This window comes from Drosophila novamexicana, unplaced genomic scaffold (genome assembly GCF_003285875.2).
Source record: "Drosophila novamexicana strain 15010-1031.04,08,12 unplaced genomic scaffold, DnovRS2.1 tig00000817-arrow-arrow-pilon, whole genome shotgun sequence".
Classification (NCBI taxonomy): Eukaryota; Metazoa; Arthropoda; class Insecta; order Diptera; family Drosophilidae; genus Drosophila; species Drosophila novamexicana.
Genome location: NW_020824827.1, coordinates 311678 through 329545, shown reverse-complemented (window position 1 = coordinate 329545; position 17868 = coordinate 311678). Strand labels below are relative to the sequence as shown.

Sequence of the window (17868 nt, the reverse complement as noted above, 5' to 3'; positions counted from 1 at the left end):
CTTTTAAAGGACACACACTAATGAGCATAATCTTAGGGGCTAAGCACTTACTATACCCTGGCAAAGTCAGCTTACAAATGGGTATATTGAAAAAACTTGGAACAAGACTTTATAAAGTAAAATACGCTTATTTGTTATTAAATTTTGTAAAAAAATATCGAAGAGTACTTTATCTATACCCTATCCTGACAAAGATGTTGAAAAGTACATTATCTATAACCTATCCTGATCTGATAAAGATGATGAAATTGGGCATACTACATACCAGTATTTTCAAAGCCATAGATACCGCTTTCTACATAGTTGAATTCGCCTCCTCCAAAATTTAAAGTCTCATAGTTGAGACCGCCGCCGCCTTCTTTGCTTAAGTTGCTTTCTCTTCCAATGTTAAAGCCGCCGCATCCTCCTTCTCCTTAGTTGAAGCCAGCTCCTTCGTTGTTCATGCAGCTGCCTCCTCCTTTGTTCAGGTTGCCGTCTCCTCCAAAGGCGCCGTCTCCTTCAACGCAATCGCCACCTCTACTTGAAGTGAAGCCTATCAAACTTACTTGAATTCATGAGAATCGCGTAGAAGGCAATTAGATAGAAATAGTCTTTTTTTTAAATTTGCAGGGCAGTTAGACGAAAATTAATTTTTGCATATAAACATACATAATGTATGCATACAATCGTATATACATATATATACATGCCTTCACACATGCATATATACATACAAACATACATAAATTTGTGTACGCATACATACATTCAAGCAAACATACATTAGTACCCACATTCATACACACATACATACATACAAACCCACACACATGCGTACACTCATAGGTACATACATGCAAACAAACATACAAATATGCATATGTATATATACATAAATGTATATTTGTATGTATATATATATACATATACATACATACTTACTTACATACATACATCCTTACATGCATACATACGTACATGCATGCATGCATGCATATATACATACTTTCTTACATGCATACATACCTACATGCATGCATGCATATATGTATATATAGCATTTCGGCATCATAGCTCTTACGGTTTTGACTGCCACCGAGTTATAGGGGAAATTTTTACCTATGTCAAAAATATTAAAAATAAGATATTATTTAACAGTTTTACAACATTTTAAATTTCAGTAAAGGGTATCTGCTAATGGACCTATGTACTTTTATTGATTATTTTAGCTTGGCTTACAGCTTGAACTACAACTAGTTGGAATTTAGACACAGTTCCGGGCCGTATCTGTCTGATAGCCGCACGAGTAGGTATTGAAGAAGTCGGCGTTCTCCTTGAGGCCCAGGTAAAAGACATGTTCGGCCAGTTCCTTGCCAAACTCACAGAAGTTCTGGGCGTAGAGCGTGAAGAAGAGACGCTTGTTGCTCAGCTGATATTGGCGAAGGATCTCGTTCTCGTGGTCGTAGATCTCTCGATGCTTGGTCGAGGACTGTATCCAGTCGGAGTACTCCTGCCAGGTGTGCCGGAAGCTCTTCAGGTAGATGATGGCCAACAATCGGGCCTCGCTGAGCACATTGACGTACTGCGGCAACTTGAGGCACTCGACCTCCTCCCGGAAGTGGGTCGGATCCCGTTGGCGTTCGCTTATATTGAACATGGTCATGTACAGATGCACCGTGAACGTGGGATAATAATACGACATGGGCTTGTGCCGGCTCTGGTAGAGATACAGGCTCCAGTCGAGCATCGTCCGCTGCACGCCCAGCTCGTAGGTTGAGTTGCGCTTCCGATGCTGCTCCAGATTACGCAAATTGTGCTCATAGCTCTCCCGATAGATGCGCAGGCCGGCGTACTCCCGGTTAAGATCGCCCGCATAAAAGTAGATTTTCGGCGAGGCGAACTTCTCCTTGTACGTCTGCAGCCGATTGCGCAGAGGATGTGCATCCGTGCCGAACACGGATTTGCTGCGCTCCACGAAACGTTGGATTAGCTCCCGGAATTCGCGCAACTCGTGCGAGCTGCCCTCCACCAAATCCTTCGTAATAATGTAGCCGAACAGCGGCTTAAAGTACTCAAAGGTCTCACGATAGCAATCCTGCAGAGACTTCAGTGTGTTGCACGAGATGAAAAAATCGATGAGCTTCTGCTTAGCCTCGAACTGTTCCGGATCATTTTGCAGCCTGGTCAGCAGCTGGATCAGATCGCTGCTCTGCGGCATGTGACCTGCATGGATTGATTATGGTTAGTGCTGGATTTTAATGTATTATTAAAAAACAACTGTGTGCACAAGTCGAAAGTAAACGAACAGGAGATACCCTGTACCCAGCTCTGAGCTGTCGAATGGGTAGTCTGAGCCTACGACAATATATACACTCTAGCTCTTATAATCTCAGAGATATGCTCAATTAACCAAGGCCGTAATCGATTTATCGATTAGTGAAACGAGATTTCATTCATGATTTAGAGAAATGCACAGACAGAACCACAAATCTATTATACCCTCTTTTAGCTACTTTCAGTGAACACAGGGTATTTAGGTGTCTGGATATTGAAATGAATCACTCGTAAAGAGCTTAGCTCTTGTTTTTTGAGATTGCAGCACAGTTATAGCCCTTTTCAAGCACTCAACTTAAATACAGGGTGTCAAAGAACCTACTTTTTTACAGCTCAACTCGCCACCTAGTGCTTTACCTACCCATGACCGAGAAGAGCGGCCGATTGCGACTGCAGACGTGATCGTAGTAGCTGTCGCAGGCATATTTTCTGGAATTAATCGAATGCTCCATGCGCATGGCCAGGTGGCTCAGCTCCTTGATGCGCAGCTCGGACAGGTGGCCCGTGTAGGCTATTTGCGACTCCGCGGCGCCCAGGCAGGCGCCCAGCACGGCCGCCAGCAGAGTGGTCCACATCTTTGTCTCTGGCTCTCACTCAATCTATGGCCTCAGCTATTCGCGTTGTTCTCCAATCGCGCACTGGCACAAACTGAAGCCAGATCCGCAGCCAGCTCCACAGCTAGATCCACAGCCAGCTCTATCGGCGGCATCCGCCGTTGCCCAAGCTTAAGCGCCGATAAGAGCTGTCGAGTCGTATCAGTTGCTTTTAAATTGCTCTCCCGTCGCTCAGTTCACTTAATTATGACCTGTAAAAACATAATTACACGCGAAAGGGTATCTTGGAATCGGCATTCAAGCACACGAGAGTCGTGACCTTCTGCATAAGCTTTCTAAAAACAGAATTAATCTTGATTTTGATTTTTTATATGAGTATTTATCCTAATAGCTCGTAAATCTGATCATGATCGGTTTTCTATTATCAAAAGTGATGCAAAAATCTGCTTGAGGAAGGATACTCTAGGTTGTACAGGGTATCAACCTATCGAGCACATCAATATTTATATTTTATTAAGAGTTGTTTACATTTTCGATCGCAGCCCAGTTTTAAACGTCCGCTCCGGCCCGTTCATAGACATCGATGCGGCGCTGCTTGTAGATGGGAATCTGTCGACGCACTTCATCCACCATGTCGAAATCTGTGAGGGAGTGGGGCAGATCAAATCGCGCTCTCTCTCTCTCTCTCTCCGTCCCTCTCCCTGCCCCTTACCCGAACTTACCAATAGTCTCCACAATCAGTTCACGGCCCTCGCCCGCCTCGCGCTGCACACGCGCCCAGGGATCGACAATCATGGAATGCCCGTAGGCGACATAGCCGGACATATTGTTGCGGGCAGGTGCACAGGTGATCACAAACAGTTGGTTATCTGTGGCCCGGGCGCGCTGCAGCAACTCCCAGTGCATGGGACCCTGGCAGATGCAGAAGGCCGACGGATAGACCAGCATCGAGCAGCCTAAAAAGATAACTCCGTTTGAAGTTGGAACTCTGCTCACCCCGCCCCTCCCCTCACTTACCCTGGTTGCGATAGAGGCGTGCCAGCTCCTCGAAGCGCTTGTCATGACAGATGCCAATGCCGACCTTGTGTGCTCCAATTTGGACCAGGGTCAGCTGGTTACCCGCTGTCAAGGCGTCGCCCTCATCGAACTGGCAGCCGCCCAGCTGTTCCGGCCCGATGTTCACGCAGAAGAGATGCAGCTGTGTGTGGGATGTCGAGTCCGTGGAAGCTGTTTAATTATTTTGCAAAGCACTCTTACCTTGCGATGTCTGCCAATTAGCTGGCCATCGGGCGCCCACACGGTGCACGTATTGTACAGCTTATTCTGGTCATCCCGTTCAATTATGCTGCCGCCAATAATATAGATGCCCAGCTTCCGGGCCAGCTGGGACAGCGCCTGACATGTGCGTCCCTCCGGCACGCGCTCCGCATGCCGGCCAAAATGCTCGATGGCATACGGTCCGTTGAAGCTCTCCGGCAATATGGCCAGCTGTAGCTGCGGATTGTCAGCCTTCAGCTGCGTAATGCTGTCCACAGCCTGACGCACATTTGCCGCCACATCGACGCCCACGGGCAGCTGCAGCAGACCCAGCGTAAGCTCTGCGAGAAATGCCAAAGGGCTTTAATTAGGACTTCAGCGGATTAATGTCCTGTCGCTCTGCACCCACTGTTGCTCATCTCGTTCCAGACAGGCACGCCCTCAGCTCGACTCGATGCCGAGTGATGAGTTTTGTTCGCGAGTTTTGCCATTTTATAGCTCGATTTTCCAGTGCTTATCAATCGATCCAGCGATCTCCTTTGTGGTTTTTTAATTATTTTTTTTTTCCAATTTAATTTTTATAGCCCGAACTCATTAACGTTTACTAAAGAGGGTATATTGAATTTGTATATTCTTGATCGGGAAGAAGAAATCTGTCAACTTTTACTCAAAACTGGGATCGTTTCGAAAATGAAAACTTTTTTGAAGATTTTTTTGAAATATCTCGGTTAAATATTGTCTGATTTAAAATGTTTTACATTTTTGAATTCGTGAGGATTCCTACTATCAATTGGCATTCAAACAGATCAAAAATCAATGGGTTGAAAAAAGTTGTGGACCAGAAAACGATTCGTTTGTAAAGTTAAACTTTTTTAATGAGTTTTTGGAATATCTCTCAAATAAAGTCAATCCTATTTTATATATGTATATATTAAAAGCCCTAGATATGTGGGGTAATATTTTACATTTCGAATACAAGCGTTCGTTTTTACTTTTCCAAAATTAAACAAAAAATTAAATTCACAATAGTAGAGCCTTGGCATATACACAGTTTTGTAACATATGTGAAAATGCATTAAGATCGAACTGTAAACACCGAAGTTAATCAAGAATGCATTTTTTGTATCATTTTTTATTTATTATTATTTTTATTTATTATTTATTATTATTTTTATGATTTACGGTTATTATGGTAACAACTTTAATTAAACATATTCAAGAATGCATGTGTGCAGCAAAGGGAAGAGAAGGGTATCTACTAGTCGAGCATGTTCGACTGGCGCATCTCTTGCTTCTTTTTATACTATTTATTGAAACTCGATGCCCATTTATTGAATATATGAAAATACAATTTTGTTGTATATATTTATTGACTTTTGTTATATGCAATTGACATGCACTGCAAAAAAGTTAAAGCTGGTTTGCAAAGGATATCAGAACGGTTGACATGAGGATTATATCAGGTAAGACTAAAATACTTTAGATTGATTCGGAATTGTCGGACGAATATTTTTTTGAGCATTTGTGCTATGAATATTCTCCCACAGTGTAACTCGGAACTCTACATTGAGTACAGAGTATTAATTATTGGAGATGCTCGTCAAGAAAATTTCTTGTTGTTTATCTGGAAAATTTAAAGCACCTTAAGTTTAACTCGACCTATTTTGATTACACTTACAAAGTGCATTTTAGAGTACAACCGTCTATAATTGTTATTTGATCTCCAATTGTGGTTTTTCCGAATAACAAACGCATATATACATAGATGCATTTGTAAGTGGCCTGTTAACAGCAAAACCACAGACTGTTTCCCAAGTAAAGCACTCGAGAGTTCACATACCTCAAATGGGGGCTATTTATGTCTTTTGTTTCATTTTGTTGTTGTGCCCTTTACTCAATGGACTGAATAAGGGTTATAAACGACAGGGCGGCCCGACAAATCTGCAAGAAATCAAAGAGAATGGCGTTTATTTATTAATATCCATCTATCAATAGCTCAAGCTGTCAATTACCGCCAGAAAGTTGGCAAGCGAAGCTTCATAGAAGCCCGCCTTGATGAGCATCTCCCGCTGGGAACGATGCATCATGAAGACCAATGAACGCCGCTGCTTGGGCAAAGCCAAGTGCCAATTGGATGTTTGGATAGCGATGCCAACCTGCAGGCTCTAAAGGAGATATGAATATATATATATATACATAATTAGATATATAGATTACTAGCGGATATAGCCCGGCCTTGCCGTGGCACGTATAAAATAAACAAAAAAGTTTCATACAAACGTTGTTGGCGATTTTTCAACACTTGCGGGTGGAATTTCCCGAAAGTCAGTTAATGACTCAGTCAATCAGTCACTCAATCAGTCAGTCAGACAGTCAATCAGTCAGTCAATCAGACAGTCAGACAGTATGTCATCCATTCAGTCAATCAGTCAGTCAGTCAGTCAATCAGTCCGTCAATCAATCAGTCAGTCAGCCCGTCAATCAGTCAGTCAGTCAATCAGTCAGTCAATTAGTCAGTCAGTCAGTCAGACAGCAAGTCATTCATTATGCCAGTCAGTCAGTCAGGACAAAGAGTTTTATATATAGAGATGTATAGTTTTTAGCCTGCCTCAACTTTGATAATCTCCCCGCCGTAGCAGTACATGAAGAGTTGCAGCATTATGGAGCAGAAGAATGAGAAATACACGAGCAGGGCCATGATTGAGTCCATGTGCTGCAAGTGAAAGAGAGAGGAAAAGTATTCCTGGTACACTCTAGACATACTCTGGATACACACACCGTCACAATCTGGTAGATGATGACGCCCACCTCCAGCGAGGTGATGAAGAACTGGCCGAACACGATGGGCGTGTAGATGCGTCGCAGCCGCCGGCACAGGTCGAGGAGCAGCACTTGGTAGTCGACCACCTCGACCAGCTGCCGCTGCACCAGCTGTTCGGCCTGGTCGAAGTTGAGCTCGCGAATGTCCTGCTGCAGCGCCTGGAAATGGGCACGCAGATTAATGGCAAAGGTTATGAAGAGCCCGTCCACGGCCGAGGCATAGAGCACCACGACGATGGTCACAAACAGCGTATAGATAAAACCAAACTCGTAGCCGGGACTGTCCACATCATTGAAAGGAAATCTGAAATGAAAGCGACGACAAAGGAACAAAGATTGCGAAGCTTAGTTGGGTCATAAAAATGGCTAGGCTCGAGGTTGAGAGTTGCGGATGGAGGAAAGGGGGCTGGTCTGAGGCAAGGTAAATGACTGTGGCAAAAGACAAAAGGAAATTTCGTGATTTTGACCAATACAACCGACTGCGCAATACTCTGTTGACAGTGTTGTAAAAGCAAAAAAATATGGCAAAGAGTCTACCTCATTGTTTCACTTGTGACTCTAAAACTATAAGCCCGTAAGCAGTTGCTTTTAAACTGTTAGACAGTGTTCAGTGTTGGATAACTCGAGATGAGTCTGATAAAATAATCTTTACTCTTTATTGGTGCCAGTAAAACTATTACTCGCAGTGACTTTAAAACTGTGAATAACAAAATAAACATTTCTTAAATTCTTGGTGATGAAAGTGGGCGTGGCTGGTTAAGGAAGTGAGTTTCATAAATCGACCTGCAAGACTTGTTAACACTAGATCTTAATGGGAATTTGAAAAAAGTTGGGCTATGCCTGTCTCTAATGGGCGTGGTCAACATATGCAGACGGACTGCAGGACGGACATTGCATAAAATCCATATACTCTTTTGCACTTTGCGAACAGGATATACAAAAGTAGGTTACTTGAAGATACATTTGATAGATAAATGCAAGATATCGTTTCTTGAATGCGACTTAAAAGGAGTTTAAGGGAAATTAAATGGACAAAGGAGGTTGCTTTTTGTGGCTCCTTTAAACTGGACATGGTCCAGGGTACAGATAAGAGCTACAGCAACGTCTAAAGGCTTTACCAGACCAGCTCAGTCCAACTCCCAAGTGCCTGCGCGTGTAAAGAAATAAAAAGTGTCTGCCAAAAGTATGCTCACTTCATGGGCATGGGCAGCTCTCGGGCGTAGGGCACGCCCCGCCAGCTGCTGGTGATGATCTTGATAATGGGTCCGAGCATAAAGTAGAGTCCAGTGAAGCCGCAGGAAATGCAATAGGCGCGGCCCAGCGAGGCGGCCAGCTTGTTGGCACGCGCCAAATAGCCATTGCCTCCATCCTCGAGCTGAGCTGGAGAAGGTTTTTTTTTTTTTTGAGCTACAAACCAGGTGTCAATCAATAAATTGTGGCTTACATTTGGAGTCGAGCTGCCTGAAGCGCTGCATCATTTGGCCAAAGTTGGGCTTGTAGAGCAGAAACGTCCAGATCTTGGTGACCGTGACCAGGTTGGTGAAGGCCACGCTCAGGCAGGCGGTAATCAGCTCCATGTCATCCCGATGATAGATCACATACGACAACATCGGATACTCCGCAGAGAGCACAAACAGTAGAGATGCGATGTGCTTTAGGCCAAGGGAGAAGCTGCCCGGAACACCAGAGCTCTCCAGATTGTGGCCCATCAGGCGCAGACAGTTCTCCTGCAGCTGAAACAATCGCGACATGGCCAACTCCAGCTATATTGTGCGCCTGCAGCCCATCTTGGATTTATATATACAGCTGGACACACGCATTTTAATTGACGGCCTGTTCAATTAATTGTACATTTGACATTGTTTTGCGGCTCGGGTCGTGACTTATTTACGGCTAATAACTGTGATTGCCAGGACACTCGTTGATGTGTTGACATCATAAATTATCATTGCTGACACTAATTGGCCAACTGGGCGGGGGGGACGCACCCATCCGCCCACCTGCCCACCGCCCAGCTCCACTCTTTAAAGCGAAAGCTTTCAGTTTGTATTTATATAACCCGCGGCCTGTCCGCAATCAAAACCTAATCAATGTACTCGCAACTCTCGTAATATACACAAAAATAACGCGCGCAAAAAATTTAATATTTTTCTTTTCTTTGCAATTACAGTTCGTTTTTTTTTTGGTGTTATGCCCTTACAGCGGGTCTTTTAGATTGTTCAAGCGCTTTGAAATGTGCCAGTAACAAAGACGAACCGGTTCGAGTCTGACTCAGTTGCAGAATTCCTATTTATTGTTATGCATGAACTGAAATGTAAACTCCACCGACAGTTGGACAAACCAAGGTATAAGCCCGAAACCTGGTTCACGAACCGAACCTTAAGGCAGAACGACAGAAGAGATAGCTTGTAAACAATTATTATTAACTATTATTTATTGTTATTAATTGTTTTATTTAAAATTTAGGTGAGCCTGTGTCGCTTAGGTGTCTGAGCGTCGAACAAGCAAGCGGCAAGTCGCTGGTTCAAATTCGCAAGTAATGTTAAACTGAGGAGCAGCATTCGTTGAATCAAATACGGGTCATGGTATTATATGGAAAACTAGTTGGACAAGCCCGGGCTTATGGCAAATGGAAATATGATTCAAATTCGAGAACCAAATAAACATGTATCCCGACCAATCTAATATTTAGAGACTCCTTCATCTCATTCGCAGCGTCATAGCATAAAATCGTATAGTATAAATACTTGGTATAGTATATAAGTATAGAAATAATATAAACAAATATATAGTTACTCAAATTGAAGATCAACTTTTCTCAGCTCGTGGATAGGGTATTTGAACTTCGTTGCGGCTGTCTTATCATAATCTTCAGCTACATTTTTTGCTGACTAAGAAAGTTGGCTTCTGTGATTGTTGTCCGACATTCACTAGAGTTATGTTTTGCTCGAGACTTCGTCTACGGGTCTGTCCCTGACCTCAAAAGGCTTGAACACTTAATTGATTTGCCGGAGAAGCTGAAGAAGCGGCTAATCTCCGACAAGCTCAATAATTAAAAATTATAAAGCTGAGCTGAAAAATTGATTAAGCTTATTAAATATTTGTTTAGAGAAAGCAAACGCTTATTTTTTTTTAACAACAATTCAAATTTATTAACAACAACAATTATTTTGAAGGATTGGTGCTCAACCGTTTAGAAACTGGGTGGCAGATAGGCATTGCTTGTCTGATGCGAGATCACCTGGCCGACGCCGCCGACGGCGGAGGTGTGCGAGGAGGCGCCGCCGCCAATGCCTGTGCCGCCGACAGCGACGCCAGCGGCATCTCCGCCGCCGAGAGCGCCAATGACAGAGGTGACAGGTGCCACGCCCTCATCGGTGAGCTGGCTGCTGCCGCCGAGCGCATCGTACTGGGATTGGATCTGTTGTTGGGCATGGGCGGCCTCCTCGTTGGTCTTGTACTTGATGAAGAACACCTCCGGCTTGCTGGTGGAGCTGGCCTGCTCAACAACCTCGGCCTGCACATCGGAGGCGTCCGTCTTCTTGCTGAGCACATAGATGACGGTCTTGTCCTCGTTGACGGCGGGGCTGATCTTGATGGAGGTCTTCTTGTTGGAGCGCTGCGGCGACTTAATGAACACCACATTGTAGTTGCGCTTGGGCACGCCCACAGTAATATGACGCTCCTTGTACTCCTCATCCACATCCTCGGGCGCCGAGTGGATAAAGAAGCGCTTAGAGACGATGGGCTGCTGATGCTGCTCCACGTGCTGCTGCTGCTGCTGATGATGCACCACGGGCTGCTGCTGGAAGAAGGCCTGCTGCTGCTGCTGCTGGGGCTGCTGATAGTGCTGCTGCTGCACCTGAGCAGCCTGGAAGAAGCTGGCGCCGCTGCCGCTGGCGCTGCTCAGGCCGGCGGCCACAGCGGATGGGCCAGGATTATAATTGTAGCCCTGCGGTGCGGCCAAAGCCACGGCGCTTAAACACAAGACCTGCAAGAGTATTTGTTAGTCGGTTATTAATCCTGCTGCCCGTGCCGTGCTCTTACAATGAATCCACGCATTTCTCTACTTGGCTGAGCTGACTCTGAGGGCTGGGGCTGGGCTTTTGCAAGACTTGGCTGTTCGCTGCGAACTGTTTGACTTTTCAGAGCTTCGGCTGACTTTTATACTCTGCCCCCATCGACAACTTAATAAGTGAAGTTCAGCTTCAGTTTTATTTTTTTCTTCATCTTTTTGTTGCATGTTCATTGTTTTTGGTGCCAAACATTTGGCTAGACGCAGTTGTCCATCAAATCGCCTTCGCCTTCGTCTTTGCTTTTCAAAATCAACACACACAACAAAAAAAAAACGCGACTCTCATTAAATGCGGCGACTTGCTTGTAGTTGCCCGAAAGACATGGCCAATTAGCGTGATTCCCCCTGCAAGCTTTGGCTTTTGGTTTCATCTGCTGCTTCTTCTTCTTCTTCTTCTTCTTCTTCTTCTTCTTCTCTTAATTGTCCAAGTTTCGGCACCCCCAGCTGCCCATTATGCGGTCGGCTGCGCAGCCTTTGGGCCACGCATCGATTAAATGCTATTAAAAGCCAGAATTGCATAAACACCTAATCAATTTGAGTACAACTTACAACTGAGAAATTGCCTTCACCTCCCCCCTCCGCCCCCTTTCCCATGCCCCACTCCGACCCTACACCGGGCAGCTCATGTATTTGGCCTGGGTTAATTAATGACCCGTCGAGCTTGAAAATTTTGCATGTGAGCTGCAATGTTGGCCATTTATCATTGGGCTGCCCAAGCATTCAGCTGAACATACACATCTGCCTCCAGCTGAAGATTAATTTACTTTTGATTATTTCGACAAAAGCCCTTTGTCAATATAGACGAGACGGCGGCAATTGTTGGCCCAAAACGTGACGCCCAGCTCCAGCTTCAGCTACAGCTCCAGCTCCAGCTCCATTTGTGGTCGATGTAATGAGCCGTTTACTTGGCCAGCCGGACGGACAGTTGGACAACCGCAGCTTAGACGGGCTAATGAACATGCGATGCTCCCTCAACGCTTCTTCATTAACGGGTTCCTAAGCCAAGTGTCTGAGGTCGGGGCTAAGCCGCAACTGGAGGCTGTTGCTCAATGAAACGTGCCACAGCTCGCACAAGCTCAAGTCTTGGGAGAAATTATTTGACTAACAGCCAAATATTCAAATAATAAATAATATAATTGATAAAAAACAAAATCTAAAGGCAATATGTTTTTGTTTTTCTATAATTATACGCATAAATAATATATATTAATAATATATTTGAGCATTTTTCAATAACATGACAAACATAAACAAAATCTTATAATAATATGTAATTTTTATACCCTGAACCCATTAAAAATGGGTATAAGGGTTATTGTATTTGTGCAAAGTCCAAATGTATGTAACAGGCAGAAGGAAGCATCTCCGATCCCATAAAGTATATATATTCTTGATCAGCATCAAAAGCCAAGTCGATCTAGCCATGTCCGTCCGTCCGTCCGTCTGTCCGTCCGTATGTATGAACGCAAGGATCTCAGAACCTAGAGACATGAAATCTTAAATGTAGGTCCTCCTAGTTCCCGCACAGATCGAGTTTGTTTCCGATAATCGATAACTTGCTCCGTTTCCAAGCAATCGATAAAAATCGATATCGATATCCTGCTTTTTGGCCAATTTTGGTAAATAATAAGAGCTAGAGTCACCAAACATGACATATAGCTTCTAAAATAGAATATATATATGCATTTAATGTTGGAAGAAGAGGGTTCAGGGTATCCCCTAGTCGGGAGCTTCCGACTATAACCTCTTACTTGTTTTATATCTTTATGTAAATATTTCCTAGGTATTTTAGTATTTTAACGAATTGACGGCCAATCTTTTAGTTAATATAAAAATTAAAAAAAAAAGGTTACAAAATAAAAATATTTTTCTTGAAGTTCTTGAACTTCTTGTAAGAAAAACTTGTTTGTTTTTCAAGACTTAAGTTGACAGTTTATCTTTTTTTATTTAAATTTAAAAAAATGCCTGACAAATGAAAATAATTTTGTATAAGAATAGATTCTTGTTATTCAAGACTTGGCATATACAAATTCATTATATTAATAATTTACAATAAAGTAGTTAATATGTATTCCACACGCTGAATGGCTTGCAAAGCTTTTGGCTTGCGCAAAAGCTTGGTCCACAACCGTTATTCGATATCAAAACCAAAAGTTGACATTAAAAAACTTAAAGCTTTGCATATTTCGACAAATTTATCAATTAAAAGTTGCCCACAAATTGAATGAAATGCGCAATTTGAAGAGTAAAACCGTTTTGAATAATATTTGAATTTTTCAAAAATTTAAAGCTCGTTATGCAATACTGCAAGCTTGCCGAAAACTCAATAAAGGCATTTAATAGCTCATTATTTTTATCATCACTTTTCGCCAGGTTTTTATAAATATATATATATATCTAAATTTGATGGATAATATTTTAATTATTAAATTTGATTTTTGTATATATGCACATTTGTGTTTATAGTGTTGGTAATTGTCGAATATTAGCGCCAACAGCCTTGACCATGTTAATTTTCTATGCACGCGATCGTCATAAAAGTGAAATTGATTAAAGTTCGAGCTGTGAAAATAAAATACAATATATATATATAAAAGCACTTAAAGCACTCGGCGGGTGTAAAGAAATTTTCGAATTTATGCAACAATAAAACGCTAATAAGCGGCTAACAGTGTTGCACAACAACTTAAGGCAAAGCAGCATCGAGTATTTACCGTTGCGTGAGTACATTAAACAAAAGAACGCCTACCACACTGGGCTTATATAACCAGCCTTGGCTGGCTTCAGGAGTATTTATAAGACAATAAAATAATATATAAAATAATATAACTTACGACAGATGCACGAGTGGAGGAAGCCCCGCAGCATTTGGGATATTTGATTAATCTGCGCACATACGTCAAAATATCATCTCATCTTCGCACACAATCAAATTATGACCCAAATTTCCAGAGCCAGTGACGGACATTGATTGATTTTGAAAAGAAAATAAAAAAACAAAATAAAATATAGTATAATAAATGAATATTAATAACTATTATTAAAGCAATACCAACTAAATATACCAAGTGTTAATCTTTAAGGTGTGTATATATTAAATGCGAATATCAAAAAATCAAATATGATTATTATTTTCGTATTTTTTTTTCCTGCACAATTTGCTAAATTAAAATAAATTTTTTTAATAAATCTCAATTAAGCAATACAATCATGTAAGAGGTTCTAGTCGGGAGCTCTTGACTAGGGGATACACTGAACCCTCTTCTTCCAACATCAAATGCATATATATATTTTATTTTAGAAGCTATATGTCAAGTTTGGTGACTCTAGCTCTTATTATTTACCAAAATTGGCCAAAAAGCAGGATATCGATATCGATTTTTATCGATTGCTTGGAAACGGAGCAAGTTATCGATTATCGGAAACAAACTCGATCTGTGCGGGAACAAGGAGCACCTACACCTGCATTTCATGCCTCTAGCTCTTATAGGTTCTGAGATCCTTGCGTTCATACATACGGACGGGCGGACAGACGGACGGACGGACGGACGGACATGGCTAGATCGACTCGGCTATTGATGCTAATCAAGAATATATATACTTTATGGGGTCGGAGATGCTTCCTTCTGCCTTTTACATACATTTGGATTTTGCACAAATACAATATACCCTTATACCCATTTTTAATGGGTTCAGGGTATAAAAAATATATATAAGTATTATTTTCCTGTTCACATATCAAAAGCAAAAATTTATTAATAACAGTTATTAAAGCCATGCCAAATACACATTCAAAGTGTTAATCTGCAAAATTATTAAATGCCAATATCAAAAAAATCAAATATAATTAACATTTTCCTGTGCGAACATAATTTAATCTAACTAGTTGAACCAATGTGAAGTAATATAATAGACTTTAATTTAGGTAAATTGTTAGCTCGAAATCAAATATGATTGTGCCTCAGATAGATTATTACAATCAAGTGATTCGCGCCCTAATGCTGATTTCTTTCGTTTGGCTAAAAAGAAAATTACATAAAAAAAATGGTAATAACAATAATGCCCATATCACATAGAGGGCATTATGCAATGCGGGCCTTAACGGCGCATAGTCCAATTAAATTGGCAAGAGCTGCAAATTGAACTGGGGCTCGGTTCGGGCCCAAACTGGGTCAGGCCCCTGATGACCATCAAAAGCGATTTATAAAACGGCCAAAATCTGCGCAATTTGGCGCGTCACTAATGATAACTATTTTTTTGCGGCGATTTGTGCAAGTTATGTTTAATTATTGTTGCCCAGCATCGAGAGATCTTCGGCGAAATTGTCTATTGGCCCCATAACAATGGATATGCTAATTCACATATGACTTCCGGCGTGTTGGGCAGCGTGTCTGTGTCTGTATTGCCTGGCGCTAAGCCCCAAAATATGATGACGCAGGCATTTGCGTGCGGAGAGTGTGAGTCTGCGCCGACTGAAGATATCGTCTCAAGGTTGTTCAAAAGAAAATAGCTAAGTCTCGAGACTGACTGACGGCCAGATACCCTGTAGGCAGCTGGGTAACTGAAAGATAAACGAATGGTAGCTAAAAAGTAATATATTCCAGATGTGCTAAGAGAAGGATTCGCATATCGATAAATATCGATTTGCCTAGAATATAAAAACAAATAGGTATAGATCTGGTTTAAGTACAAAGCTTGGTGTGTCTTTCTCTATTCACTTTGGGAGATGCTCAAAACATATAGAACACATCTATCTAGATCGATATTTATCGATTTTGTGAGAATATAGATATATAGTTGATCTGATAAGGTAACGTGATTTTAAGATTTTAAATCTAAATGACAAGCTTGGAGCTTCTGTCTTCTATGAGCCTAAAAATATGCTCGAGAAACAGCTGATGGATATCGATATTTATCAATTTGAAGGAAATCACAACAAACTTTATTTGCATATGCAAATTAAAAATGTAGAAATAAAACAACGAAAAACCAAATGCCAAATTTAAAATGCAAAACATTTGAAAGACTTCGAAGTTTGATTAAAAAAAGGTTCTAGATATTTATCGATTTTCAGGAAAATCGCAAGGCTTAAAGCAAGCGGTTATCGATATTGGGTAAAGTCGCAATGAAATTGATTTAAGTATTTTCATAAATGAAACTAAATATCCAACTCTTAAGAATTATAAACAAAGTTCAAAAAAAGATGTTATTTATCGATATTTATCGATCGCAAAACGCTTAATATGAGCTTAACAGAACCTAAATACCACACGACTGTTTATGCAGATCATCGAAAAGTAGATGCCGCATTCTACCTGTGACAAACATTTGCATAAAAACAATATAGCCCTCCTCACTGATTACAGGGTATTTGAAAAGCGGCTTTGTTGTCGCTTGTGAGATCTATTGGCCCTCGCACTGCGTGCGTTTTGTTGTGGTTTCTGTTTCAGTTTCAGTTTCATTTGAACTTTGCGTCGTCTCTCATCATCATCTCCATCTCCAGCTCCAGCTCCATCTCCAGCTGCTGCTGCAGCATCACGACAGAGATTCGCGTCGGCGTCTTATAAGTGACAGTCGGCGACTGATTAGCATTTAGTTGGTTTCTGTTTGCCAAGCAACCCGGTGCTCAGTCTTCAGTCGGCCATCAAATCGAAACGGAAATGCGCGTGTTTATTGTAAGCGCTTTTTGGTTGGAATCTTCTGTAGCATTTGTCTAATGGATCGCGTTTTCTGCTTAGGTTACGTGCCTGCTGGGCCTTTCGTTGGCGGCGCCACAAGGATACAATTACCAGGCGGGGGGAAATCTGCAGCTGCCCGGCATACCCAGCATACCCGGCTTAGCCGGGCTGCAACAGCAGGCGGCCAGCGTGGATGAGCAGCGTCTCGTGCAGCAGGCGCTGCAGGCGCCCAAGGTGCAGCAGATCTTCCAGCAACAGCCGCAGCAGCAGCAGCAGCAGCAGATCTTCCAGCAGCAGGTCTCCAGCTTTGGCTACAATCAACAGCCGCAGTCCTACAGTCCCGTCGTCTCCAAGGACATCTATGTGCACGTGCCGCCCGCCGAGGAGCCAGAGGAGCGCTATCCACAGCCCGTGCTGCCCGTGGGCCCACCACGCAAACATTATCGCATTGTGTTCATTAAGGCGCCGACGCCCAGCGTGAGCAAGGCGGCCGTCCGGGTGCAGCAGGCGCCCGTCGAGGAGAAGACCATCATCTATGTGCTGACCAAGAAGCCCGATCCGCTCGAGCTGCAAACGGCCATCGAGGAGGCGGCACCGAAGCCCATCAGCAAACCGGAGGTGTTCTTTATCAAATACAAAACGCAGGAGGAAGCGGCGCATGCGCAGCGCACCATACAAGGTAAGTTCCAAAACAAAAGCCACGGAAGACAAACTTTGCATACGGCCAAGACCTTGCGAGTCGCTTTTATGGTCAACAGAATTGGAGAGGAGGCTAACCTCTATTGCCGGGTTTTTTTCGCTTATCGATTTGGTCTTCTTTGCAGCTCAATACGATCAGCTGGGCGGCACCACGCAGGTTTCCGACGAGGGCGTGGCACCGGTCACATCGGTTATCGGTGCTCTGGATAATCAGGTGGGCACAGGTGCAGGGATTGGTAGCACGGCAGGCCTCACGGGCGCCGTGCCTAGCAAATATTTGCCCGCACATCTGCGTGCGTGATGCTGAGAATTGACTGAGAACTCAAGAATTGTTGTTGTTATTGTAGTCATAGGTAAAAAAAAAAAAAGAAAAAACAAACAAATTGTCTAACTATATATTATATTAAATATATCTAGCTGAATAAATATTTTCGTTTTCCTACTCCCCCTCCGACTCCGCAGCGACCTTCAG

At 42.7% G+C, this 17868-nt stretch overlaps 5 protein-coding genes across 5 annotated transcripts; 1 reads left to right on the top strand and 4 right to left on the bottom strand.

The window, feature by feature from the left end:
- Nucleotides 1–1157: 1157 nt before the first annotated feature.
- On the bottom strand, nucleotides 1158–2966 carry LOC115764044. The gene is made up of 2 exons (XM_030706884.1): nucleotides 2675–2966; nucleotides 1158–2202 (listed from the first exon to the last, which is right to left on the bottom strand). The coding sequence occupies exons 1-2, from the start codon at nucleotides 2886–2888 to the stop codon at nucleotides 1244–1246; spliced, it is 1173 nt and encodes a 390-aa protein (XP_030562744.1). The 5' UTR covers nucleotides 2889–2966; the 3' UTR covers nucleotides 1158–1243.
- A 348-nt stretch (nucleotides 2967–3314) lies between these two features.
- LOC115764050 (omega-amidase NIT2-like) lies at nucleotides 3315–4590 on the bottom strand. The gene is made up of 5 exons (XM_030706891.1): nucleotides 4534–4590; nucleotides 4125–4465; nucleotides 3885–4065; nucleotides 3590–3823; nucleotides 3315–3508 (listed from the first exon to the last, which is right to left on the bottom strand). Exons 1-5 carry the CDS (start codon nucleotides 4541–4543, stop codon nucleotides 3417–3419), a joined length of 858 nt encoding a protein of 285 aa, XP_030562751.1. The 5' UTR covers nucleotides 4544–4590; the 3' UTR covers nucleotides 3315–3416.
- A 1424-nt stretch (nucleotides 4591–6014) lies between these two features.
- LOC115764147 (odorant receptor 82a) lies at nucleotides 6015–8695 on the bottom strand. Its single transcript, XM_030707023.1, has 6 exons — nucleotides 8389–8695; nucleotides 8138–8351; nucleotides 6903–7248; nucleotides 6733–6837; nucleotides 6137–6289; nucleotides 6015–6065 (listed from the first exon to the last, which is right to left on the bottom strand). The coding sequence occupies exons 1-6, from the start codon at nucleotides 8693–8695 to the stop codon at nucleotides 6015–6017; spliced, it is 1176 nt and encodes a 391-aa protein (XP_030562883.1).
- Nucleotides 8696–10137: 1442 nt separating this feature from the next.
- On the bottom strand, nucleotides 10138–11006 carry LOC115764183 (probable serine/threonine-protein kinase DDB_G0280133). The gene is made up of 2 exons (XM_030707070.1): nucleotides 10992–11006; nucleotides 10138–10935 (listed from the first exon to the last, which is right to left on the bottom strand). The coding sequence occupies exons 1-2, from the start codon at nucleotides 11004–11006 to the stop codon at nucleotides 10138–10140; spliced, it is 813 nt and encodes a 270-aa protein (XP_030562930.1).
- Nucleotides 11007–16679: 5673 nt separating this feature from the next.
- LOC115764182 (mediator of RNA polymerase II transcription subunit 15) lies at nucleotides 16680–17697 on the top strand. Its single transcript, XM_030707069.1, has 3 exons — nucleotides 16680–16694; nucleotides 16758–17376; nucleotides 17522–17697. The coding sequence occupies exons 1-3, from the start codon at nucleotides 16680–16682 to the stop codon at nucleotides 17695–17697; spliced, it is 810 nt and encodes a 269-aa protein (XP_030562929.1).
- The last annotated feature ends 171 nt before the right edge of the window (nucleotides 17698–17868 follow it).

What these genes read in the sequence shown, in the direction of transcription:
- LOC115764044 (XM_030706884.1), bottom strand. Translation starts at nt 2,888, where the DNA reads ATGTGGACCACTCTGCTGGCGGCCGTGCTGGGCGCCTGCCTGGGCGCC. An exon ending in GCCGCTCTTCTCGGTCATGG is followed by an intron (nt 2,203 to 2,674) that starts GTAGGTAAAGCA and finishes CAATCCATGCAG; the next exon opens with GTCACATGCCGCAGAGCAGC.
- LOC115764050 (XM_030706891.1), bottom strand. An exon ending in TAATTGGCAGACATCGCAAG is followed by an intron (nt 4,066 to 4,124) that starts GTAAGAGTGCTT and finishes TCCCACACACAG; the next exon opens with CTGCATCTCTTCTGCGTGAA. An exon ending in ACGCCTCTATCGCAACCAGG is followed by an intron (nt 3,824 to 3,884) that starts GTAAGTGAGGGG and finishes TTATCTTTTTAG; the next exon opens with GCTGCTCGATGCTGGTCTAT.
- LOC115764147 (XM_030707023.1), bottom strand. Translation starts at nt 8,695, where the DNA reads ATGTCGCGATTGTTTCAGCTGCAGGAGAACTGTCTGCGCCTGATGGGC. An exon ending in TCATCTACCAGATTGTGACG is followed by an intron (nt 6,838 to 6,902) that starts GTGTGTGTATCC and finishes TTTCACTTGCAG; the next exon opens with CACATGGACTCAATCATGGC. An exon ending in CGCTTGCCAACTTTCTGGCG is followed by an intron (nt 6,066 to 6,136) that starts GTAATTGACAGC and finishes GATTTCTTGCAG; the next exon opens with ATTTGTCGGGCCGCCCTGTC.
- LOC115764182 (XM_030707069.1), top strand. An exon ending in TGCGCAGCGCACCATACAAG is followed by an intron (nt 17,377 to 17,521) that starts GTAAGTTCCAAA and finishes TCTTCTTTGCAG; the next exon opens with CTCAATACGATCAGCTGGGC.